Genomic DNA, 23,465 nt, shown 5'->3' with positions numbered 1-23,465 from the left:
TCACGGAGGCAGATGCCTCATGAATGGCTTGGTGCTGCTCTTGCGGTGAGTTCTCCCTCTCTCAAGGCTAGATTAGTCCCCATGAGTGGGTTGTTAATAAGAGACTTGTTTAGTTGTTGTTAAAAAGTGGGTTGTTTGATCTCTTCGCACGTCTGCTTCCCCTTTAATCTTCTCCATCAAGCTATGAAGCAGTGGCAAAGCCCTTGCCAGAAGCCAGGGCCATGCCCTCGAACATCCCAGCCTGCAGAACTGTGAACTTTCTTCATAAGTGACTCTGCCTCAGATATCCTATTATAGTAACAAAACAGACTAAGACAGGCACACAAACATTGAAGACTGATGTTGACTCCACTTTCTAGGCTACCAAGCACAGTCACATCACCAAAGAGAAGCTTACTTCCTGACGTCCTTGGAAGCAGAAACTTGACTCTCCAGGCAAGATAACTGCCGTCTTTTAAAATTTTCAGTGTCAAAGGTAAAACATACCTTGATCAGTCAACCAAATTACTGCTAAAGCAGTATTGGGAAGTTTCCTAAAAGCACTCCAAGCTTGTAAAAACAGCCAGCATGTATAGATAGCATCTTTGCATTTAAGAAGTCCCAGAAAGGTTTTGGAATGGCATTAATGTAAATGTTCACATTAAGAGAAAAAGGTTTCCCTGAATTGAATGATTCATTCTACCTCATATATGAAGTAGACTCTTCTAGTGCTATACAGGATATGCTCAGAGTTTAGAGGGTGTTAACTTCCAGTCACGTGATAATGGCCAGGAGCAACCACAATAATGAACTTTTATATATAAAACACATTCATTTGCTTTTGTCTTCCTAACGTATGTCAGATTAGGCTTTTACTTGATGCTCCATGAGTTAAAACACTTCGAACCAAACAGACCACTCTATTAAGACCCAGCTTGAGCAATCTTTAGCTTCTCCACATTTCTATTATTTGCTGGCAAACCAGTACAGTAACCCATCAAATACAAAGCAAGGGTGTAGTAGACTGCACTGCACTTAAGGCTCCAATTCTTTGCCCCTCATGTGTTCTCTACCTTGGTCTAAAACTCTGTAGTACCTTTCCACACTGGGTTTACCCATGTGGCTTGCTCCTGGTGAATGCTGGTTAGCAAGAGGCATGCAGACTTGAAAGGGAGTTATGGGATTGGGCTTGGTTGTTATCGCCTTCTACAACCTCCACAAAAACATGCTTATTTAATGGAGGATAGGAGGCATGTGGAAAAATGCCAAGTCCTTCCACTTGAGGTCAACTCCCTCATTAACGAGGAAAGACTGTAACTGCCCCAGAGACACCTAGCCAAAATCACTTATCAATACATAAACTGTTTATTGCTGCATACCACTGGGTTTTTGTGGTTGCTGAGTTACTTTTGTGGCAATAATTGCTCCAATACCTTTTATGTGACATTTCTGAGTTTGACATCTCATTTGCAAACTTTCTTAGAGAAAGATTCATTATTGGTAAAGACTGCAGAGTAACCTTTGCCTTGTATTCTGTAGACGGTGCAGATTCAGCCATCTAATATTGAGTACCCACTCTGGACTGAATGCACTCTCAAGTGTTCTTATTTAATTCTCATAACCACCCTGGAAATTAACTTCCTCATTTTTGATGAACTGGAGGAAAAGAGGAACTTTAAAGCACACTGATGAAAAGATTTATCTAAAGTCACATAAATTGGCACAATCAGGGCCCAAACTCCAGACCTCTGACTCTGAGTCAAACTGCATTCTCCATTACATGGGAAATAACCAAGGTTTAAAATTAGCAGAATGTTATTCTGTCCAGCCATTAAAATCCAAAAAATTTTGTTCAAAGTAGGCAACTGAGTTTTCATTCTATTATCGAAGAAAACTGAAGTATTTGACTGTATAGGACTGTTTCCTTCAAGCATTCCATCCTTAGCATTCTTGTTAAAAATGGCCTTTAAGATACTGCTATTCCCAGTTGAGAAACACCAACTAGAAATTAAAATCATGTAAATCCTCCATTTCTGTTTAATATTAAAAACAAATTTATGTTTAATACCCCTCTTTAGTCAATCACTATGTAAATCATGGATTAAGAGATGATTACTTGGTGGCAATACTGGTTACAAAAAAAAGCACATCCAATTTTACAATGGTCATATACAAATTGGGAAAGAGTGGATATAAAAAATATGCACCCACCTTCAATCAAATGTGATCTTTTAAAGAATATCAACAAGCCAGATTCTTAGGTATCTCTCCCTTTTGCAATTTTGATTCTGAAAAAATATTTTAAAAAATCAGTTAGGTATTCTAAAAGAAGGCAGTTTTCTAGGGGTTTAATTATAGGGGGTTAGGAGTAGAGAGATAAAAAGGGGAAGCAGCGCCCAGGTAGTATGAAGTAGGCATTTTGGCAAATAAAAATTGCCCCATATGACATGTCACATAGAGACTGTTAGAGACTTTGAATCCTAAAATTTGGCTTACCAAATGTAGCTTGATTTTTGTGTTTTATAAATTTTTATGTTAAATTTAAGAACCTGAATCCTGAAATGATAAAGAACAGGAAACTAATGCCTAAGCTAATAACTAAACTTTTCGTGTTTAATTGGTCAGTGGTTTTCATTTTAGAATTAAAAATATGGATTTCCCTTTGCCTACAAGTGCATGTAACTTGTAGCAGCAAATTCCCCCACTGACAACTTCGAAGCATAGCAAGAAACCACAGTGGTTTGCAGGCCACTAATTCTTTTACAGATGAAAGCATTCAATTATCTCCATAAAATTCAATTCTTTGTAAGATGTTTTTGATTAACTATGTTCATTTTTAAATGTGGTGATAACACGTTATTATTTATGATTTAAAAGTTGAAGTAGCTTGTAGTTCTTGGGTAAAACAGGTATGAAAATGCTTTTTTCAATATAAAAGAGCAATGTAGACATTCCTATAAAACATTTTTATTCCAGGTGGTAAGCTAGGCTTATTTAAATTTTCATTTTTCAGCCAGGTGCGATGGTTTATGCCTGTAATTCCAACACTTTGGGAGAATGAGGCAGGCAAACCACCTGAGGTCAGGAGTTCAAGACCAGCCTGGCAAACACTGTGAAACCCCATCTCTACTAAAAATACAAGTAACCCAGTATAGTGGTGTGCACCTGTAATCCCAGCTACTCAGGAGGCTGAGGTAGGAGAATCACTTGAACCCAGGAGGTGGAGGTTACAGTGAGCTGAGATCATGCAACTGCACTTCAGCCTGGGTGACAGCGGAAGAATCCCTCTAAAAAAAAAAAATCATTTTTCCCACTGAAGCACACTTTTAAATGGCAAACTACGTAAAAGTGAGTCATCCTTTGTATTAAAATGGTACTTATATCTTAAGTAGTTGATCAAATACCTCCACAATATAGTTTAAAGATAAGACCTCTAATGAAGAAAAACTTTGTAAGATTTAAAATCAGAGCAAATGAATTTCTTGCTTAAGTTCAAGATATGTAGTCTCAATGGAGAACTGCTGTTGGGCAGTGGTTAAGGCCTCTGATTTGCTACTTATCAGAAAAATCCACATACATACAAAACTCTGCTGAAATTCCAATGGCTTCTCTAGACGAATAATCTTTGGCTGTGAGCAAAAAAAATGTTTCACACACACACACAGAGAGGGAGCGAGGGAAGAGAGAAGGGAGGGAGGGAGGGAGGGAGGGAGGTAGGGAGGGAGAGAGAGAGAGAGAGACACTGACACTAGTGTGTATATGTAGCAACTTCCTCATCCTCATTCCACGTCGCCCATTCTTGGCTAGGTTATGGCTTGTATTCTCAGAACGACTGTCCCCCAAAATGACTGCTCAGTAGCACAATCTCACTGTAAACTATGGAACCCAAACTATACAGCTATCCTTGGCTTTTAACTCCAAGCTATCTAGGAGTTGTGATTAGATGTGAGCTTCATAGCAGAACCTACCCAGCTTGTGATTGTCAATTTTCTGCTCACCATATAAGTAGCTCAATAATATTGTTCAGTTTTCATGCATATCCAGACATACAGGTGAGTGTTCTGTTTCAGCATCTCATTTTGACCTGCTTCAAAAGTCCTCTCCATCTCTCCAAATTCAATGTATTCTTCTACCCTGGGCTTAAACTGCATGTGCCCATCTTCTTCCTGGACCAAAGTGTTCAGAAGTTAACTTCTCTTTCCTCTGTCATCACACCTCTTTCCTAAACTACTTTAAAACTTAATTGTATTTTCACATAACATTTAGAAAGGTGCAGAGGCAGCCAACAAAACTATTGCAGACTTTAAAAATTGGCAAATCCCCATCTCAAATTCCATTTATTCTATAACCAATAAAGTCATGCAGCTTGGACTGGAGCACAGTAACACATTCTGTTCCCATGTAGCTTCTTAAAGAGCATGCTTAGTCTATTGTTCACTGAACTTATTATCTGCTAAGTCTAACTCAACGTTCTTACTACCATCTACTAATGTGATTTTAAGAATTGCTGCATGTTTCACTATGGCAAAATAGTATGACATTTGTTTTACAAAATCATTTAAACCAATTCTACAAATATTTCCGTACCTATTTATTGCAGCAGAAGATAATCTTTATGTGTAAATTAGCTTTCTGGGTTTTTTTATTCTTATATTTATAAACTTTAATTTTTAGGTTGGGCTTACTGTGTATTTCGACGAAAAGGACGAGTCCGTCAAAAAAGAAGCTGGATAGCTCTACGTTGCAAACATGTTCTTGAGTAGCAAACTAACACATTCTTCACCCAAACTTAGACAAACCTGAAGCTTAAAATAACTGCACTGGATAACATCAGTTTGATACTGGTATGTCTGCTTTAAGCACTAAGAGGCTTTCAATCCATTTTGAAGAGAAGGAAAAAAAAGAATAAGCCAAGTGGGTAAACAGCTCACAGACTTTAATACTTCTCTCACACTCTCCAGCCTCTTGATGAACATGTGGAATTACGGATGCCAGGGCCATTATAAAAATCTCCTGATATAAATCAGTGTCACTACTTCAAGCTAAGCAGTGAAAGGCAATGCCAGGGTGAAGTGACAATGTAGAAAGATCTCCTCTAGTCATCCCTCAATGTTGTCCAATGTTGGGAGGCTCCTTTTAGATTTATATAGTGGCAGGTGGTAGCAATTATAGTAAATCTTCTTGGCTTTCCTCCTAATAACAAAGTGTTGATAAAACTGCACTAGTCCCAGGGCTATTCAATGCCAAGCAAGATACTGCACTGTAGCATTTGAGGTCACGTTTTGTTGCATACTGAAGCATGTTTAAAATGGTTTGCAGAAAACAGTGTGCTAACCAGAAAAATACTGATTCATCCAAAGAAGTGAATTCTTACAAGGCACAAAGGAAGTGTGGCTGATCTAAATATTTCTCATTTTAAAAATTTCATGATGATTACATATTATGAGTAGTTTATACATTATCTAGTATTTTTCAATGGAGACTTAAAAATTTTATTTTGCTAAAAGTATATTGTAGCAAATTTCAACTTTGAATTTGTTGTTTATGGCATAGATCTTACGTATTAGAGTGCTAATGTGGCATAGGCAAGCTCTGAAATAAATCAAAATGTCTAACTATCACTGTGCAGTGTGTGGTGTGTGCCTGTTGTTGGGCTATATTAAGTAGTATAAATTTATCTGCCGTGAGAATAGGATAATTTTTTATGTAACACCAAATTATAAAAACAAAAACATGAACTCTTAAAATCGTATGTCCATATGTGAAATATAATCACTTTTTTTGGTTTCCACAAAATTTAGGGGGTGAACACCAAAATGTAATCCCATCTAAAAAAAGATAAAAAACAAAAATTAGTCCCATAAATAACATGGTAAACAACTCAAATGGCTTTCTTTTAATGCTAGGAAAACTGTCGACCTTTCAACGGTGACAGTGCTGTTAACACAGGTAAGATCAAACAAGGTAAAAAGTGAAAGCACATACAGATGATGCACACAAATATATATAAAAATTGACCAGAAATCACAGGACATGTAAGCAATGTTTTCTTAAGCAGAACTTTTTTTTGTACTTTAAATAGAATAAAGTATTTGGTGTAGGTGGGGAAAAGACATCAGTATTCAACAATTTTAACTGAACCAGCTGTAATACAGCCTCAGCTCATTGTTTAATAAAAATAAAAAAGGAACCACATTTTTGACAGTCATAGAATGAAAGCTTACAAAGAGCACATTTAATATCTCCATCACAGTGCACCAAGGATGCAGCCACTGAGGACTACCAGAGAGAAACAACAGGGTCTGCATCCATCATATTGCATTACAAAGTTAATCCCATCAGAGAGAAAAAAAAAAAAATCTCACCTTACGTGCTCAGTGTTCTAGCTGGTAAGCACCTTATAAGTAGGAGGCTATAAGAATTGAAAGCAACTACTCAGTCTGCATCAGGACACCCAATTCCTTCACTTGCCATTGGCTGATGCATTTAGTCATTTCAACACAACATTCACTGAAAAATGTAACAACACATTCTAGCTTCTTGAGCAGGACAGACTGGGAAATGCAGAAGAGGCCAGAGCATCAAAGGCCATGTATTTCCTCACAAGAAAAGAAATCCACAACCACAACTGGTTTCCTTTTACTATGAAAAATCTAAATTTCAGATGAAGTTTAACCCTGTAAGGACACATGATTTGTACTTACATATACACATAGGTTCAGAAGAACTTAGCTATCTAGTTGGCCCCTTCTGTTCCATTCAAACGTCATTTATCTTTGCTGGATCACTAAGTGTGAGTCTCACCACCATGCTGGTACCTTCAGCTACTACTTGTGCTATAAACCTCATGTTCTATTCACAGTAGTGACTAGAGGACACATATCCCAGTAAGTGACAGAAATGTTGACAGCCATGGTGCAGCTGAGTTGAGAAGCAACTATGACAACATAAGGAAGTGAGGGTAAATCACAAGAACACCTAAGGTGGTCAGCTCCTTCTGGTGTGCCTGGGACTTGCTTGGGTTTAGCACTGAAAAGTCCCACATCCAGGGAAACCCTCAGTCCCAGGCAACACTAGGGCAACTGGTCACCCTGAGAACACTACTCACTCCTCCTTCCTTAATATCACTTGAGAAAAGGTAAGAATTTTCAAGAGCATAAAGCTATCTTTAAGGGCTTCAGTCCCCAAGATATTATGTCACTAGCTAATGGCGAGCTCCTCCAAGCTTGCTACAAGGCTAAGAAGTCCAGAAAAAAACTTATTTAAAGGTGTTAACATTAAGAACAGTTGGTAGTAATCAAGCAAATTAGTGAGCAGTGTATAAAAGCTCACTGTCGAAACCTGTTTTCAGACAAATGTTCTAAAGGTTCTTCTAGCATTGTCCAGTTATATGGTATTTTACTGTATTCTCTTTCTACAATTAATCCAGTTTTGTATGTCTTGTCTTTTTTTAAGGTGAAAATATTCTATGCCAAACTGTTTTCCACCATCTTCAATCATATTAAAACAAAGACTGGCTGGGTGTGGTGGCTCACGCCTGTAATCCCAGTACTTTGGGAGGCCGAGGCAGGCGGATCACCTGAGGTCAGGAGTTTGAGACCAGCCTGACCAACATGGTGAAACCCTGTCTCTACTAAAAAAAAAAAAAAAAATACAAAATTAGCCCAGTATGGTGATACATGCCTGTAATCCCAACTACTCAGAAGACTGAGACAAGAGAACTGCTTGAACCTGGGAGGTGAACGTTGCAGTGAGCCAAGATCGCACCACTATGCTCCAGTCCGGGCAACAAGAGTAGAACTTCTTCTCAAAACAAACAAACAAACAAAAACTGCCAGCTGGAGAGACAGCCCTCTGATAACAAAGGCCCACAATGTTACTTTTAAATGCTCTCCACCAGGAGGTCTGGCCTTGGGAAAAGATGGCAAAAGGAATATTCTCAGATATGAACATTTTTATTCTGCCCACCATGCTGTGATCTAATTCAACACCTGTAGAACTGTTTTCATCTTAATCTCTGTAGTTTTTCTTTCTTTACTCTTTTGTATAAAATGGTTAGTGTCACATCTTCACTATCACTAATAAAAAGATACAAATATGCCTTTAAAGTCAGGGTTGGAAAAGCAAGAACGAGGCATGAGGTAAAACTGGCCTAAGAAAGTACCAATTTGGGTTCTGCATTTTGTCAAAAAGCTGAGTTTTAAAAAAAAATTCAAAACTCAGGCATGTTACCTGTTATGTGTAAAGTATTTCTCACAATTTTAATTAATCTATGTGTATATTAGTTGTATAAAGCAACAGATTTCCAGTCTTAAAGCAGGAACCTATATTCACCAGAAAAGGACCCTATTGTTTCTCACCAAAATCTTTTTTTTCAGTTTGAACAATCCAAGATTGGGAATAGTAAGAGTGGCAAACAAATATTTTCTTAGGGACTTAGAAAAGAACAACCTTACTGGAAGAACAGACTTAGTAAAATTTCTATTGTTACAGACAAATGCTGAAAACCAACTTTATAATAACAGCATTATAAAGAGTAGAACTTAATATAGAACCAGAAATATGGCAAGTTACCTACTAACATTATAAAATAGTCAAAAACTTTAAAGCTACAGAGAAAAGAGAACAATTATGAAATGGAAACTATTTAAGTATTTTTAAAATTCTAAAACTTCACTTTTGTCCTTAAATCAATATATTATGGATTTCATTGTTCAATAAATTACCATCTTTAATTAAAAATAAGAAGTAAATCAAAGAGCATATTTTGGAGAAACTAAGAGCTCTTACTTTTTTGGACGGTAAAAGAATGATATTTTTCTCGAAATTTTTTGAAGAACATCTAAAAGCCTATATATTGAGTTAATATGCCTTTCTGATCCCCATCATCAGTGGCATTATTCTTCCAAGAGACTCTTACATCTAAGCAATGGTGAAGTTCTGGGTCCATTATGGATCTCATGGCACCAAACCAACTGACATTGAAGTGAATATACTCCAGTGAGATCACCTGTGGGTCAAGGATGGCCCAGAGAACCTTGGAAAATCCATTTATGTTGAGCAAAGATAAAGTCAGAGCTGAACCACCTTCAATCAGGCTGTCAGATACAGGAAAATCTGACATTCTAAGTAGTACTTCCCAGGGTAACCTAAGCAGCAATCTTACATCAGGGGAGAATTAAAGAGGGAGCAATCTAATATTATCAACAACAACAAAATTAACTCGAAGTTAGTACATCCCAGAGTCTGTTGAATGTAGAATAATTTAGTAAAGGGGTTTATGACAAAGCATTCTTTGATGTTAATGAATTTTAGTTGTGAGTCTTAGTTACCAAGTTGCCAAAAAATGGTATAATAACTGAACTGCCAAATAGCAGATTAAGAAAATTAATGTACTCTGATGGTCTGTCCATGAAAGAAAAATATATACAGACAAATTAAGAACATTTTACTGAGATTTGAGATTTAAACAATGGAACAACTGTTTTAACACTGTTAGAATAACCCCAACTGTGAGTTTTTCTATGAGTGTATATGTATATATAAATTCATACACACACATTATTTATTTCCTACTAAAAAGATTGAGGCAGTTCTGCCATATATAGTTAGCTATAATAGTCAAGATGAAACAGTTCCTAATCAAAAAATTACATAAACACATAAGTTCTTATCATAAATGCTATCATGAGGTTATCTAGTATAGCTCATATTTCCTGGTTGTAAGGCTCAAAACACAGGACTTCCACTCCAAGAGATAATTTCCCTTCAATCCCCACATACAAAGTATAGTATAAACAAACAAAATAGTAATACGAATTTGAAAAGGAAGATATAAAAAGAACTCAATAGCAGGATTCTGACTACCTCTGGAGACCACACACTATCATTACTCCCGATTGTCCTAAATCCAACAATCCAATATGCCCCAAGATGGAAAGTTGGCATCATAGGGAAAAGATTGACTAGAAGTGTCAGAAAAGTTCATAATCTTAAATTTATGCCATTTGCCTGTCACAAAGACATTTACTAAACAGAATTTTTGAGCCATTTGTAAAATTAAAGCGACTGATCAATCTGAATAGCAGCCTTCATAATGAAGAAATTAGGACTCTAGGTATGAAAAGCACGTTCCTTTTTTGTTAATAAGTTCAAAGGAAACACTCTGATATATGCAGATAAAAACATGGCTACCCAAGAAAGAGGGTAACCAGCAAGTACCACCCGGATACGTGTTGTCAGGAGAGGAGGAAGAATAAAATTCAGTTAATGAAAATAGTAGATTTAGCAAAGTAAAGTATATGAAAGGAAGAAAATGTTTGATATGTCTAAGTATCAATGCCTAAGAAAAAAAAAGTCATTCATTGTCCATGTTCACAGACTAGGTATCTAAAGAGACACTTGGTGGAGAGGGGCTTGGAATGGAGGGGGGCAAATTAGGAAACTGGAATGTTCAGCTTTTAAAGCAAACACTGTACATGAAGACATATTTTAAGTACAGTGAAGATTGTCTTGTGTTACTTTATATCCCACCATAAACCTACCCCACCCTCAGACCAAGACGGTATTTAATGCTGAATAAATGCTGAAAGTATTTAGTAGTTAAAAAAGAAAAAAGAGGATCTTAAAGGTATGTATGGGAAGCTTTTGGAAGAGGTAGAGAAACCAACTGGGTATATATTCTCTTTTATTTGATTTCAACTAGCAAGAGACTAAGACTGATGTTTGTTTGTTTTACCATCAAAGTCTTAGTCTTAAACTGACGAAGGCACAAATAAAGTGAAATTAAAATAATTTTAACAGAGAAATGATGGTGTTCAGAAGACAGATGAATCGAGCAAAACTGAATGTGGTTTAAGGTAAAAAAACACAACTCGATATTAAACAATTTGTAAAACCATACAAAGAAAATTTAGTTTTCAAGAAAATTAGGCAGATTTCCTTCTGGCAAAGTGACAGGTCCCTAGGAAAAAACATAACCTCTACAAGACGAAGCACAGCTCAAGGGTCAGGGCCCCATTCTAGTCATCTTTTTATTATTCAGTATCTATCACAGTGGCTGGCAAACAACAGGCATCAATAAATGTTTGCTGACTGTATATCATAAGGTATAATCAGTATAATTGGTAGAGCTTAAATCTAATCAGGAAAGCTTCTTTAAAGTAGGATGAAAAGAGCACAATCAATGGTATTCCAGAAGGTAGGCCTATTTCCGTTATATTTTCTAATTTCAACCAGTGGTTATAAAGACTTTGAGTTTCTTTTTAAAGCAATGAAACTCTTTCCAAAAGAAACCTCATGCAGTATATTTCAGTACAGAATAAAAGTGCCACTGGTTACACCAAAATCAGTGGGAACTCTAAAAGCCTCCCCTAAGCCAGCCCCCAAAGTCTCTGTGAAACCTACTGGAAAAACTACTACTCATCTTAGAAATATGATAGAAAGCATGGGCATTCAATTCTCAGGTCATCAAACCTAGAAAATTACCAGTATTGTGGAGAATAAATCCTAAGTAATGTTGCTAATTTAAATAAAGATAAAATTCAACAAAGAGGGCATTCTATCACTTACAAAAATGAAAACCACACCTATAAATGGGGCGGGGGGCAGAAATCAGTAAAAATTAGGCCACAGTAGATAAAATGCAAAAAATCATCTCATTAAAAAGCATCATGTTCACACAAATGTAATTATGACCATGAAGTAAACTGCTCAACAGGTATAACTGCTCAATAGGTGTTTTCAAAGAGTGAGTCCCAATTTCATACTGTTCAGAAAAATCGCACCAGATCTGTAGAGATGTGCTCCACTACTGAAACAGCATAGTAGGCACTGCTTCACTTAACACAGTAATGCAAGAGTAACCACCAAGACCAGGACCTTCTACCACTTTCAGAGTTGTTTTCTGCCCCTAGAACTGTTGCCTAACACCATTACAAGTTCTCAAGTAAGTAAAAGAAGGCAGAGGCTCCACTGAGTATCTCCCACAGGCCTGACAGTGATAATACCTAGGACATTTACTCTGCTCACAAGATGGGTAGTAGAAGACATAATTACTGGGCAGCGCGAAGTCTGGAAGCAAGCAGCTGGGTACTATAATGGTGAGAGTTTATACAAGAAAGGGTTGTTAAATAGTACTGATGTGGTGCAAATGAAATTTTTACAGCAAAGGTTGAGGAAGAAGATACATGAGTGAGAATAACATGAAGCAGACTATCACAAAATAAGGCTACCTTCAAAATATTATAAACTGTAGAACCATTCTGATCTTCAAGTTTGGATTTGTATAGAGTTTTCTGTATAAAGCATTAATACCTAATCATGAGTTTCCTTTAGTGTGAGTCTTTTTGCATTTGATGCTATTTTCTTTGCCAGGAGTGCTTATCTTCCCTGGCTCATCACTTGGCTTGCTTCTTCAATGTCAGGTATTAGCTCATGCATCGTTTCCTTAGAGGCTTTCCTTGATGTCCTACCTGAAGCATCCATCTGTTATTCTCCAGTACAGTACCCTGTTTATCTCCTTCAAAGACAAGTAAGATGATTAAGGGTTAGTGTAATTGCTGTCTCAGCAAAGGCAGGAACTGTAGCTGTCATGTTCACCTTTACCCAAAGACTAAGAAAGTTCCTGGTACAAACAGGTGAACAATAAATACTTGCTGAACAAATAAAAAATTACTATACCAAATTTACATGAACACATACATATACACACAAATACAGGAAAATGGGGAGTATCCAATAGAAAACCACCAAATGTTCAAAGTATCGAAAATGATACCTGTAGAGACAGGTTGAATATGATTTCAAAGAACAAGTACCAAAGATAGCTTCAAAAATATGAAAATTTATGAAAAGACGACCAGGAGTGGTTATTTTCCATTTCTACTAAGATGCAAACAAGAAGAAATGTTTAAACTGCAATGAGTCAACATTAGACATAATAATTATTTGCTGCAGAATGAACTACCAACAGAGTTTTGGAAATCTCCTCTCACTACAGAGTATGAAATATGCTCAACCACAAACTGAGGATCAGTTAAGAACAGCTCAGACTACAGGTAACTCAGAAGCTAAAAAAACTTGCTAAAGAAATGGCTTTTCCCCCAGTTTTTAAAATTCTGAACTCATAATTACATGTAGAGTAACAATCAATTTACAAATTGAATAAAACATACTTTAAAAACAGATGGCCCATATCTGCTGATTGTACCTCAGCATCACTTTTCTAGGTATTTTGCAGAAACAATTACATCTACAAAAGGTCCATTTCATAATACAATCTGGTAACTAAATCAAATGAATCTACTCGAAGACCAGAAGGTCTGCTGTTGAAATATTTTAAAATACCTTTTGAAAAAGGGGTATTTACAGATTAGTTTTTTTAAAAAGGGAAAAATACGTGGAAGTAATTCTAGCATACCCCTGAAAATAATTATATTGCCACCTATGTAATTTTAATAGGTGGAAGGTTAAATCAACAGACTGCTAGGTTATACAAGCCAATTATTCCTGTTGAAAATTGGGTGTAAGACAAAGGGACTTTCTCCATATGAATTCTTACTGTACCCCAGAATTAATTGGTGCCAGCAGTATCAGTGCAACTATTATTGGTGAAGATGTCATGCTATGCTGTTTTGATTATCAGGACAAAAATGGGAATGGAGAAAAGAGGCTTGGAAAGATTTTAAATATGGTTTCCTTATAATAAGATTTAGCAGTTAAAAAAAAAAAAATCACACACAAAAAAAGAATGACTGTTTAAGCCCCACTGAACACATTAAGGATAAGGATTTCAAAAGTTAATCCACTTTTCTTCCCCCAAGAGTTTATTTTTGGTAAAAGGCAGAAAAATTAGTTTTTCTACAAGGAAAATCTGCTTCTAAATAATTTGAAAATCTTGATATATATTATATATTAAAAAAGACACACAAAAACAACAGAGAAGTGGGAATAACAGATTAGGTACTGTAACTTTATAAAGGTTTGCCTAGATCAAGAAGCAGCGCACACACACCTCATCTATGCAAACTAAAAATGTATATAAACAGCACAATACTGTGATACTGGATCATGATACATTACCTGTACACATAACTACTACTGTTATTAATAAACCTTTGGGACACTCAGTTTTATGCCCAATAAGACATCATTAAGTCTTTAAAATCTTCTCTTCCTCTTTTATGGGAGAGTATTTCTAGACACTAATTTTCCCATCTAATATTCAAATATAGGAAACAGATTCCACAAGGTGCTTTAATTGATGAGACCTCAAGTGCTGTTTTCTCTCTTGAACTTTTGGATAGTAAACAGTCCATGGGGACCACACACAATACTATAACAGAAGAGTTGTTACATTAAGTCTTTTGATGGAAATTGATTGGTGATGAAGCTTTATGACATGCTTGAGCAACGCACTGAAGGAGATCCCATCTGAGTTAATACTTTGTCCAACCACTGTAGAGGTCCATTCAGATGAAGTTCAATCCAGCAAGGAGTACTTGTTACCGTCTGCCTTCTGTTTAAAAGAATATAGGAAAATGATTACAAAATTAAAGTCCACAAACAGGGAACATGGCTGTTTATGTATACTGCATTAAAAATTTACAGAAATTAAAAGGTTGAGTATATAATTTTGGACACATGATTATTTTGAAAAATGGTTGATCCTCAGAGTCAAATACTTTGTTTGACTTCTGATGACCTTGTTTTAAAAGTGATTTACAAGAACATCTTTTTCTCATCAAACTAAAATTAATAAGGTGATCTTATTATTCACCATCATCCAAAACTGAACACCTGAGAGAGACTATAGGTATTATTAGTAATCAGGCCAGGGCTGAGTGCAGTGGCTCACACCTGTAATCCCAGCACTTAGGGAAGCTGAGGCGGGTGGATCATGAGGTCAAGAGATCAAGACCATCCTGGCTAACATGGTGAAACCCAATCTCCACTAAAAATACAAACATTAGTTGGGGTGGTGGCGGGCGCCTGTAGTCCTAGCTACTTGGGAGGCCGAGGCAGGAGAATCACTTGAACCCAGGAGGCGGATGTTGCAGTGGGCCAAGATCACACCACTGCACTCTAGCCTGGTGAGAGAGCGAGACTCTGTCCCAACAAATAAATAAATAAATAAAAATAAATAAATCAAGCCAGAAGGAGAGACATGAATCAGGATCCTCCCAAGCAAACCAAGACATACATAAGGTCACTGTACTTAACAAATCAACTACAGAATAGCAGATACTCAAATAATCAAATGGAGTCTAAATAAAAGTATATCAAAACAAAAACAAAATCTTGGCCCAAGCTAAACCCTTACCACAGAGAGTGTTAAAAGCTGGAGTTCAACTTTCCCTGACAAAGCCAATGAATATCCCTCTTAGCAACACCATTTGGGGTTTTAATAGTGCTTCAACAAAAGAGGCAACTCTATAAGAATTACAAATTATTCAATGATATCCAGTCACTTCCATGCACTGATTTTAGTTCCATCTTATCTGCTACACAGAATAAGTCAATAAACCCACTTGCTTCTATAGACTAACAGCCCTTCAATTATGAGAAAAGCCCATTATCAACTGTTCATCTCTGAGCAACACAGGTTCAATATAATTTAAAACTGTACTTCCAAGAATGTCATTTTCTGAGGCAGATGGTATCAGTACCTCACCATACCCTTCAGATTTTTCAGTGTGCAACCTCCAGCTGCAGGTATCTACATTTCTGTGCCCAGGAACTTCTCTGATATACCCAGAGAAGCAGGCTAGAAGTGCCAGGAAATTAACATCCCCAGGAGCAGCCCTCAACCAAGGAAACAGAAATTGACATTTACATGCCCAGCACTTCTGTTCCCCTGGGTGGGATAATTCTGCACACTGTGTACTGTTTCCCAAAGTTTCCCCAAGGGTGTCAGTTCTAGTGACCCACCCACTGTGGCAGATGGCTTAACAATGGTCCTGGCTGCCCTTGTCTCCCTGTCCAGCTTCCCTTTCAAGAATAATTCATAATCCAGGTCACCGAAGGGGAGTAGGTTTAAGAAGGCTGCCACTCAGATATATTTCTCAAATATGAATTCTTCATATATCTAAATTCCCTATTTACTACATTTCCTGATTTTTATGCTAACAACCAAGATGGCATTCAAGAAATTTAAAAAATAGTTTTAGAAACCTGCACATTAGGTCTATTTCCTCAGCTCCAGAATGATTAACGACAAAAAGTTTCTGGTAGCTACCCACAAGTCCACAGATAAATGGATATTTGCCATTTTTATTTGTAAATGTTACAGGAAACAACTTGATTTTCCAAAGTCAGATGTACCTGACTCCAAATATTCATAAAGACATACTGTATATTACTGCTTCTGTAATTAAAGATTTTACTTTATCTCTGAGTTAAAGAACAGCAGAGTCTCACAGTGAATGAAGGGTAGTATCTTTACCAATTAAAACTGTTCTTAGAAGATTTATAGATACACATTTAATTCTCTCTGCAGTTCACTCTTACTTCCACTGAATTCCTACCACATTTTGCATTATTCTAACCTTTGGAAGAAAGAAAAAGTCTGACCTGAAAACTTCTTATTAGACAATATAATTTAAATCTAATTTTGCTATGAACTCAGGTCAAGTCTAAAGATTCAAAAAATGGCATTCAGCATTCTTTACAGGTAACAACATCTCAAAAGGGTAATAATCAAAAGAGAACTACAGCAAAATCACAAAATGTATTATTCTACCAATATAGCTCAGACAAAATAGTGACAAGTCTTGATTCTCAGATAGAAACATATAACATATTTTTTAAAAAGTATTCAACAAGTAGACCTCACATTTCACAATCTCAAAGTCAGATTTCTGACAAAACTTTAGACAAGAAAGTCCAAAAGAAATAAAATAAATTTGGAAGGCATCAAATTGCTGGAAGAAGCAGGAATACAACCACTATACTACATGAATATTTCTTAAGCAGGCATACAAAGAGTAAGCAATACAAATTGAAGGAGGACTAAGTATTTTACTTAATTTCTACCTTTAAATACGTTAAAGAAGTCTTCCCTCTGATGCGAAATCCAATCTATTGTTTATCAATAATCTTGTCTATCTTATCTACTGATGGCAAATTAGTTTTTGTAAAACTTAAATATATAACTGAATAGGTTAAGAGTCCAGAAGAACTATCTTCCAGTCCCATCTCAACCACTTATAATGTAACCTTGGGCAAATTATCAGTTTTCTATGCCTATTTCCAAATATTTCTTAGTTTGAACCATTTGTTACCTACAAGGATGGCAATTTCATTTATTTCAACCTTATAAAGATCTAATTAAAACAGAGAGTAATTTTTAGATACTACACTTTAAACAGCACAGTGTCTGGCATATTAGCAAGTATCCCTTCTATTTCTGAATGAAGTTCCTCCTCTTAACCTACATTTAGTTTGTCTCAACTTATTTGTCCGGCCTTATTCTTTCTATACTCCATACTGAATTGCTAATGCTACTGTCAAGATTATCACTTCCCAACTCTGCCCATCCCATTTATGACTACTGAAATCCAATACATCTTTTACAACTAGATCATGTGCCATTAAGTCTTCCTTGAGCACCATGTGAAAACATCTCTCCTTCCATAAACTGACATAACCCTTCATATACACCCCTTTTATGATATTTAACACTCTGCATTATGTTAATATACATGCCTGTACAAATTTTAATGATATCTTCCATAATGGCAGCCCAGTAATTTTCAATAGTTTTGAATTTGGAGGCCTCCAACTTTATTTTACATAGAGATCAGCTGACACTATAACCTCACTGAAAATAAATACAAATGAACTCCAGAATATGCAAGAATAGAATAAAACACAATTACACTGTGGAAATTTAAGAAACAAATATGCATTTCATACCGGTATTCTGCTCCCCACCCTTTCACAAAACTCATTCTTATGGTGCACATTCTAGTTAGCTGATAGACGGCTTCAAAACCCTGATTAACAGACTGAGCCAGAAGAGCAGCAAATTCCTGGTTGTTGAAGATCTTCAGATTACAGCCTATGATTCAAAAAAGTACAAGAAACTGTCAAAAGAGTATCATTATTAAAAATAATTTTAAAAGGGTTACAAGTTGTAGAATATGAGCATGCAATCATCTCCCGATTCCTAAAATTAGCAACTAGAAAAACAAAGCAAGTTGACATAATAGGTTTATTTACATTATTGAATCCATACCTGGTGGAATTTTACACACTGTTGCAGGGTGCCAGCCATATCTCTGATTACAATTGGGGCTCTGCACAAAGATTGCACTATCACTTAGGCACTCAGCAAAAACTTCCCCACCTATGTAATATAAGCGCACTCCTCTTCCTGAAACAAAATACATAAGAGATTAGTTTTGTAACATTTACTATTTAAGTGTGACTTTGGAAGCATTTTCTTTGGAAAAATTCTAAAATGATATAAGGTATTTCCAGGATCTTTTTCACAGATAAAGTCTTTCTGAAATCTAACTTTAAATATACTACTGTATATTTCTCTAAGTATTTTCTAACAATAATTTTATTGATTTTAAAAGTAATACATGCATATCAAAAGTATTTAAACGATGTAGAAAAAGTAGACAGTAAAATAGTTTCACACAAATGATATATATTATTTTAAAAGAAGTAAAAGATTGAGTTAATTTTGAAGGAATTCACTAATGTTTGGAGAAATATATCTTCATTACAACTGTATTTTTTTAAAGATCCCCCTAAGGTTAAGAAAAATGATGTAAAAATATCAAGAGGTTAAGAGTCATTTACCATTTTAAAAACTATGTATTATGGTAGAAACCAAATCTCTAGATGTATAAGCATAATTAGATGAGGAAAAAATTCTACTGGGAGATTTTTAATATACTTCTTTCAGAATCTGACAGATCACAGATGCAAAATAACATGAGATATAAGGATTTTAAAAAAACAATTGAGAGGCAGAGTTCTAACAGCACCTAAGAGTCTCAGCCTTGATGTGCACATACATTCTCTATTTATCAGACACTAGGTGCTGCTGTTAAGAAATTTCTCAGATGTAATTAAGGCAGCAAATCAGTTGACCTTAATAAAGGGAGATTATCTTTGGTGGGCCTGACTTAATCAGGCAATCCTTTAAAAGGGACCAGACTGTCCTAGGCTAAAGTGATTCAAAGCATGAGAGGGATTCAACACAAAGGCATGCTCCACTGCTGACTTTGAAGACGGATGGGACCGTATAGCAAGGAATTCAGGTGGCATCCAGGAGCTGAACTCTGCCACAACCATGTGGGCTTAAGAGGACTTCAAGCTCCAGATAAGAACACAGGCCAGCTGACACCTCAATTTTCGCCTTGTTAATCCCTAAAAAGACCACCTAATCCATGTCTGGAATCCTGATCCACAGAAACTGTGAGATTAAAAAATTGGTATTTTAGGCCACTGAGTTTGTGGTAATTTGTTTCACAGAAAACAAAAAAACTCATAACATGCCAGATTTAATAACTACAGAACCTGGTACCTGGTTCTGTTAAGACTATGGAATATTTGTAGAACAGTCATGCACATGGTCATTGGGAAAACATTAAGTCCAAAAAGTAGAGCTTTTTCAGGCTATATTCCCTGACCAAAATCAGCTGCAAAACTAGAAATCAAAAATGAAAAGATAACCTAATAATTACAGCAATCTAGAACTTTGGAGGGAGAAGTGAACAGAGCAGAGAAAACCCATGAAATTTTTTTTTTGCAGAACCTCCATTAAGACAGAAGAACAAAAAACTAACTCTTTTAGTTAAAGCACCTACAGTAACACCTGGGTATCTTAACAAGATCATCCAAATTTATACATCAAGCAAGATTCGAGAACTTCCACATGGAACCAAGTAATAGATCTTCTAGTCACTATCATTTTGCAGTATCAAAATCACCTTTTGGTAACCAGCATTATATCTCACAGAAGATGATGGTTAATTAGAAGAAAAAAAAAAACAGAAGCAAACTATTGTTAAAAGAAGTTACTTTAAGGTGATAAGAATGGTTTTCAATTATTAGTGGTTCTCATACTTTTTCACTTTATCATTAAGGAAATACTGAGGACCCCCAAAGAGTTGTTTATGTGAATATTATGGAAAATGTCCATATTAGATATAAAAATTGAGATTTAAAAAAATTCATTTAAAAATCACACAATAAATCCATTACATATTAACACAAACAATGTTTATGAAACTGCGTTTCCAAAGCAAAAAAAAGAGCGGCAACATATTTCACATTTTTGCAAATCTCTTTAATGTCTAGTGTAACAAAGTTGGAGTCTCATTATCAAATCTACATTTCATTTCTTGCAAAATCATATGCATGTAGGCTCTGGAATATTCCACTGTATACTCATGAGAGAATGAGAATAAAAATGGTAAACAGTATCTCAGTACTACTATGAAAATAGCTTTTTTTTTTTTTTTTGAGATGGAGGCTCACTCTGCAGCCCAGCTGGAATGCAGTGGCACAATCTCGGCTCACTGCAACCTTCACCTCTGGGGCTCAAGCAATTCTCATGGCTCAGCCTCCCAAGTAGCTGGGACTAGAGACACACACCACCAAACCTGGTTAAATTTTGTTTTGTTTTGTTTTTAGTGAAGATGGGGTTTCACCATGTTGCCCTGGGTGGTCTCAAACTCCTGAGCACTGGTGATCCACCCGCCTCGGCAAAAATAACTTTGACCTCACAAACTAGCTGAAAGGGTTTCTGGGACTACCAGAAGTCCCCAGATCACATTTTGAGATCTCCCTGAATTACATTTTCAACTATATTAAATGACAATTCTTGTTTTAGATATCTCATTTCAGATGAACAGCAAGCAAAGCAGATTTGATTTAATATATGAGTTCACCAAATGAGGAAAAAAACCCAGGAGATACATAAAGAAACAGAAAAAAAAAAAATTTATAAAAAAGTATTAACCCCAAAATCTGAACATTGCAATTTTATGATTGGTAGAGACTCAGCAAATTAAACTTATCTTAACACATATTTATTGAAGAACTTTCCAGTATCAAAGGTGCCAAATAAAAGTTGTAGAGTTTGCAGCTGAAGAATTGCCAGGATCTATTAGAAGCAGTGAAGCCTGTGCACTTAAATGTGTTGGCACTTAAACCTCCAGAGAGAACGCTGGTTTTACTGCACAGAAGCTCTTCATGTGGCACACCATGCAACGCCTACATTATGAGTATACAGTACTGGTTTTTCACAACAAGGAAAATGAAACATACCTATGTGCCTTCTCGTCATTTCTACTGTGGCATTTCGGTTAACATTGGAGAGTAAACCTAAGCAGAACCTCTCTGAATTTGATGGGTCTGTAAAGCCATCTACAGTGAGTGAGGGCTGTGATGCATGGAAGGTTTCGCCAACCCTCTGATTTAATTCATAATATGCTATTGAACACCAAAATGCAGGTTCTGAGTAAGTAACTGGCTGTAAATCTGAAAAAGAAAAAAATGGATTGAATATAATCATCTTCACATGCTCTATGCGAGCATGCATTAGCAAAAGCTCAGGAAGTAGACATACATCTGTATCAGTTTCCATAGATCATACTAGATTCTCAATTATTTTTCACTCAAAACTCCAGTCTCATAGATCATACCAGATTTTTTGAAATTTCTCCTGTGTCATTAAATCACTTTATGTTGGATTATTTGTTTTACCAGTAGTTTTAGTCTAGCTCCTATTCAACCACAAAACAATCATAGGCAAAGTAAGTCAACTTGCCATACTTGGTACATTTCTAAAGCACATAAAAAAACTAATGCGAGGTAAGATAAAGCTGGAGCAAAGATGAGTCAAAAACCACACAAAGAAAAACATTCATGATAAAAGCATACAAAATACGACATATTTTTGACATTTGTCTATTCTAATATCAAATTTTTGGTGAGATACCCTAGCTACAAAAATAGAAAACCCATTCATACATAAGAACTGGAAAGCATCATGCAAGTGGAAACAGACCATAGAGTCAAGAGGCTACTTTTTTCACTGGAAAACTATATATTTAGCTGCTGCAATTCTGACTAAAACATATCGTTAAGAAATATTACAAAAGAAAAAACTTCACAATTTTGTAGAATAAATTCCAAACATGTAACAACCGAAGAGAAATTGTGAAACAGCAGGGTAAAATGATGGCAAAAATAGTAATAGTAATACAGAAATGTACATATAGTCATCCTTTGGTATTTACAGGGTATGGTTCCAGGACTGCCCCCCGCCCCCCTACCCAACTAAAAACCCTCAGATGTTCAAGTCCCTGACATAAAATCGCGTAGTATTTGCACGTAACGTATATTCACACCATCCTTATACTTTAAATCATTTCTAGATTGCTTATAATATCTAACAATGTAAACGCTACATAGTTGTTACACTGTATTTTTAAATTTGGGCCAGGCATGGTGGCTCACACCAGCACTTTAAGAGGCCAAGGTGAGTGGATCGTTTGAGGCCAGGAGTTTGAGATCAGCCCGGCCAACATGGTGAAACTCTATCTCTACTAAAAATACAAAAATTAGCTGGGTGTGGTGGCATGCACCTGTAGTCCCAGCTACTCAGGAGGCTGAGGCAGGAGAATTGCTTGAACCCAGGAGGCAGATGTTGGAGTGAGCTGAGATCACACCACTGCATTCCAGTATGGGTGATAAAGCGAGATCTGTCTCAAAAAATATGTATGAGTTTTTATTGTTATTTTCATTTTCTCCTGAGTATTTTCAATCTGCAGTTGGTTGAATCTGGAGATGAACTCATGGTTATGAAGGGACTGTACATATACACATTTGTACATATACACACACGCTCTCATATTTATATCCCCATACACATATACATATTTATGTCAATGTATATATATATGCAATACACATCTTTTATTAATCACTAGAAGACATCATAAAACATAACCATAAAAATCTAGCCGTAATAGGTTATATAATTTTCTATGAGGAATATGATTTCAATAATAAGAAGATTAAACCCATTTCTTGTTCCAGCAGAAAAGACTTTTAATAATATTGAGGGATGATATCAGTATTCTTTTTTAAAAGTATCACTGTAGGCCGGGCGCGGTGGCTCAAGCCTGTAATCCCAGCACTTTGGGAGGCCAAGGCGGGTGGATCACGAGGTCAAGAGATCGAGACCATCCTGGTCAACATGGTGAAACCCCGTCTCTACTAAAAATACAAAAAATTAGCTGGGCATGGTGGCGCGTGCCTGTAATCCCAGCTACTCAGGAGGCTGAGGCAGGAGAATTGCCTGAACCCAGGAGGCGGAGGTTGCGGTGAGCCGAGATCGCGCCATTGCACTCCAGCCTGGGTATCAAGAGCGAAACTCCGTCTCAAAAAATAAATAAATAAATAAATAAATAAAAATAAAAATAAAAAAATAAAAAAAAATAAAATAAAAAAAAGTA

General features: G+C 36.2%; 1 protein-coding gene and 1 long non-coding RNA gene across 3 annotated transcripts in view; both read right to left on the bottom strand.

The window, feature by feature from the left end:
* The window catches only part of LOC105709029 (uncharacterized), an 86,854-nt gene extending 83,184 nt beyond the window's left edge, over nt 1-3,670 (bottom strand). The window contains exons 1-2 of the long non-coding RNA XR_010343621.1: nt 3,145-3,670; nt 2,191-2,267 (exon numbers count right to left, since the gene is read on the bottom strand). This is a non-coding gene — a long non-coding RNA (uncharacterized LOC105709029). The remainder of the gene's footprint in view (nt 1-2,190; nt 2,268-3,144) is intronic.
* Nucleotides 3,671-5,854: 2,184 nt separating this feature from the next.
* The window catches only part of SMAD2 (SMAD family member 2), a 91,821-nt gene continuing 74,210 nt past the window's right edge, over nt 5,855-23,465 (bottom strand). For both annotated transcript variants that reach the window (XM_021670070.2, XM_012440814.2), the window contains 4 exons: nt 21,271-21,483; nt 18,218-18,355; nt 17,896-18,040; nt 5,855-14,497 (listed from right to left, as the gene is read on the bottom strand). In XM_021670070.2, the coding sequence (XP_021525745.1) occupies nt 14,374-14,497; nt 17,896-18,040; nt 18,218-18,355; nt 21,271-21,483 (620 nt within the window). In that variant the 3' untranslated portion in view covers nt 5,855-14,373. The remainder of the gene's footprint in view (nt 14,498-17,895; nt 18,041-18,217; nt 18,356-21,270; nt 21,484-23,465) is intronic.

The sequence above is a fragment of the Aotus nancymaae genome, unplaced genomic scaffold, assembly GCF_030222135.1.
Source record: "Aotus nancymaae isolate 86718 unplaced genomic scaffold, 86718_ANA_hifiasm-v0.15.2.pri h1tg000020l, whole genome shotgun sequence".
NCBI classification, from domain to species: domain Eukaryota; kingdom Metazoa; phylum Chordata; class Mammalia; order Primates; family Aotidae; genus Aotus; species Aotus nancymaae.
This window is presented reverse-complemented; position numbering and strand designations above follow the sequence as displayed.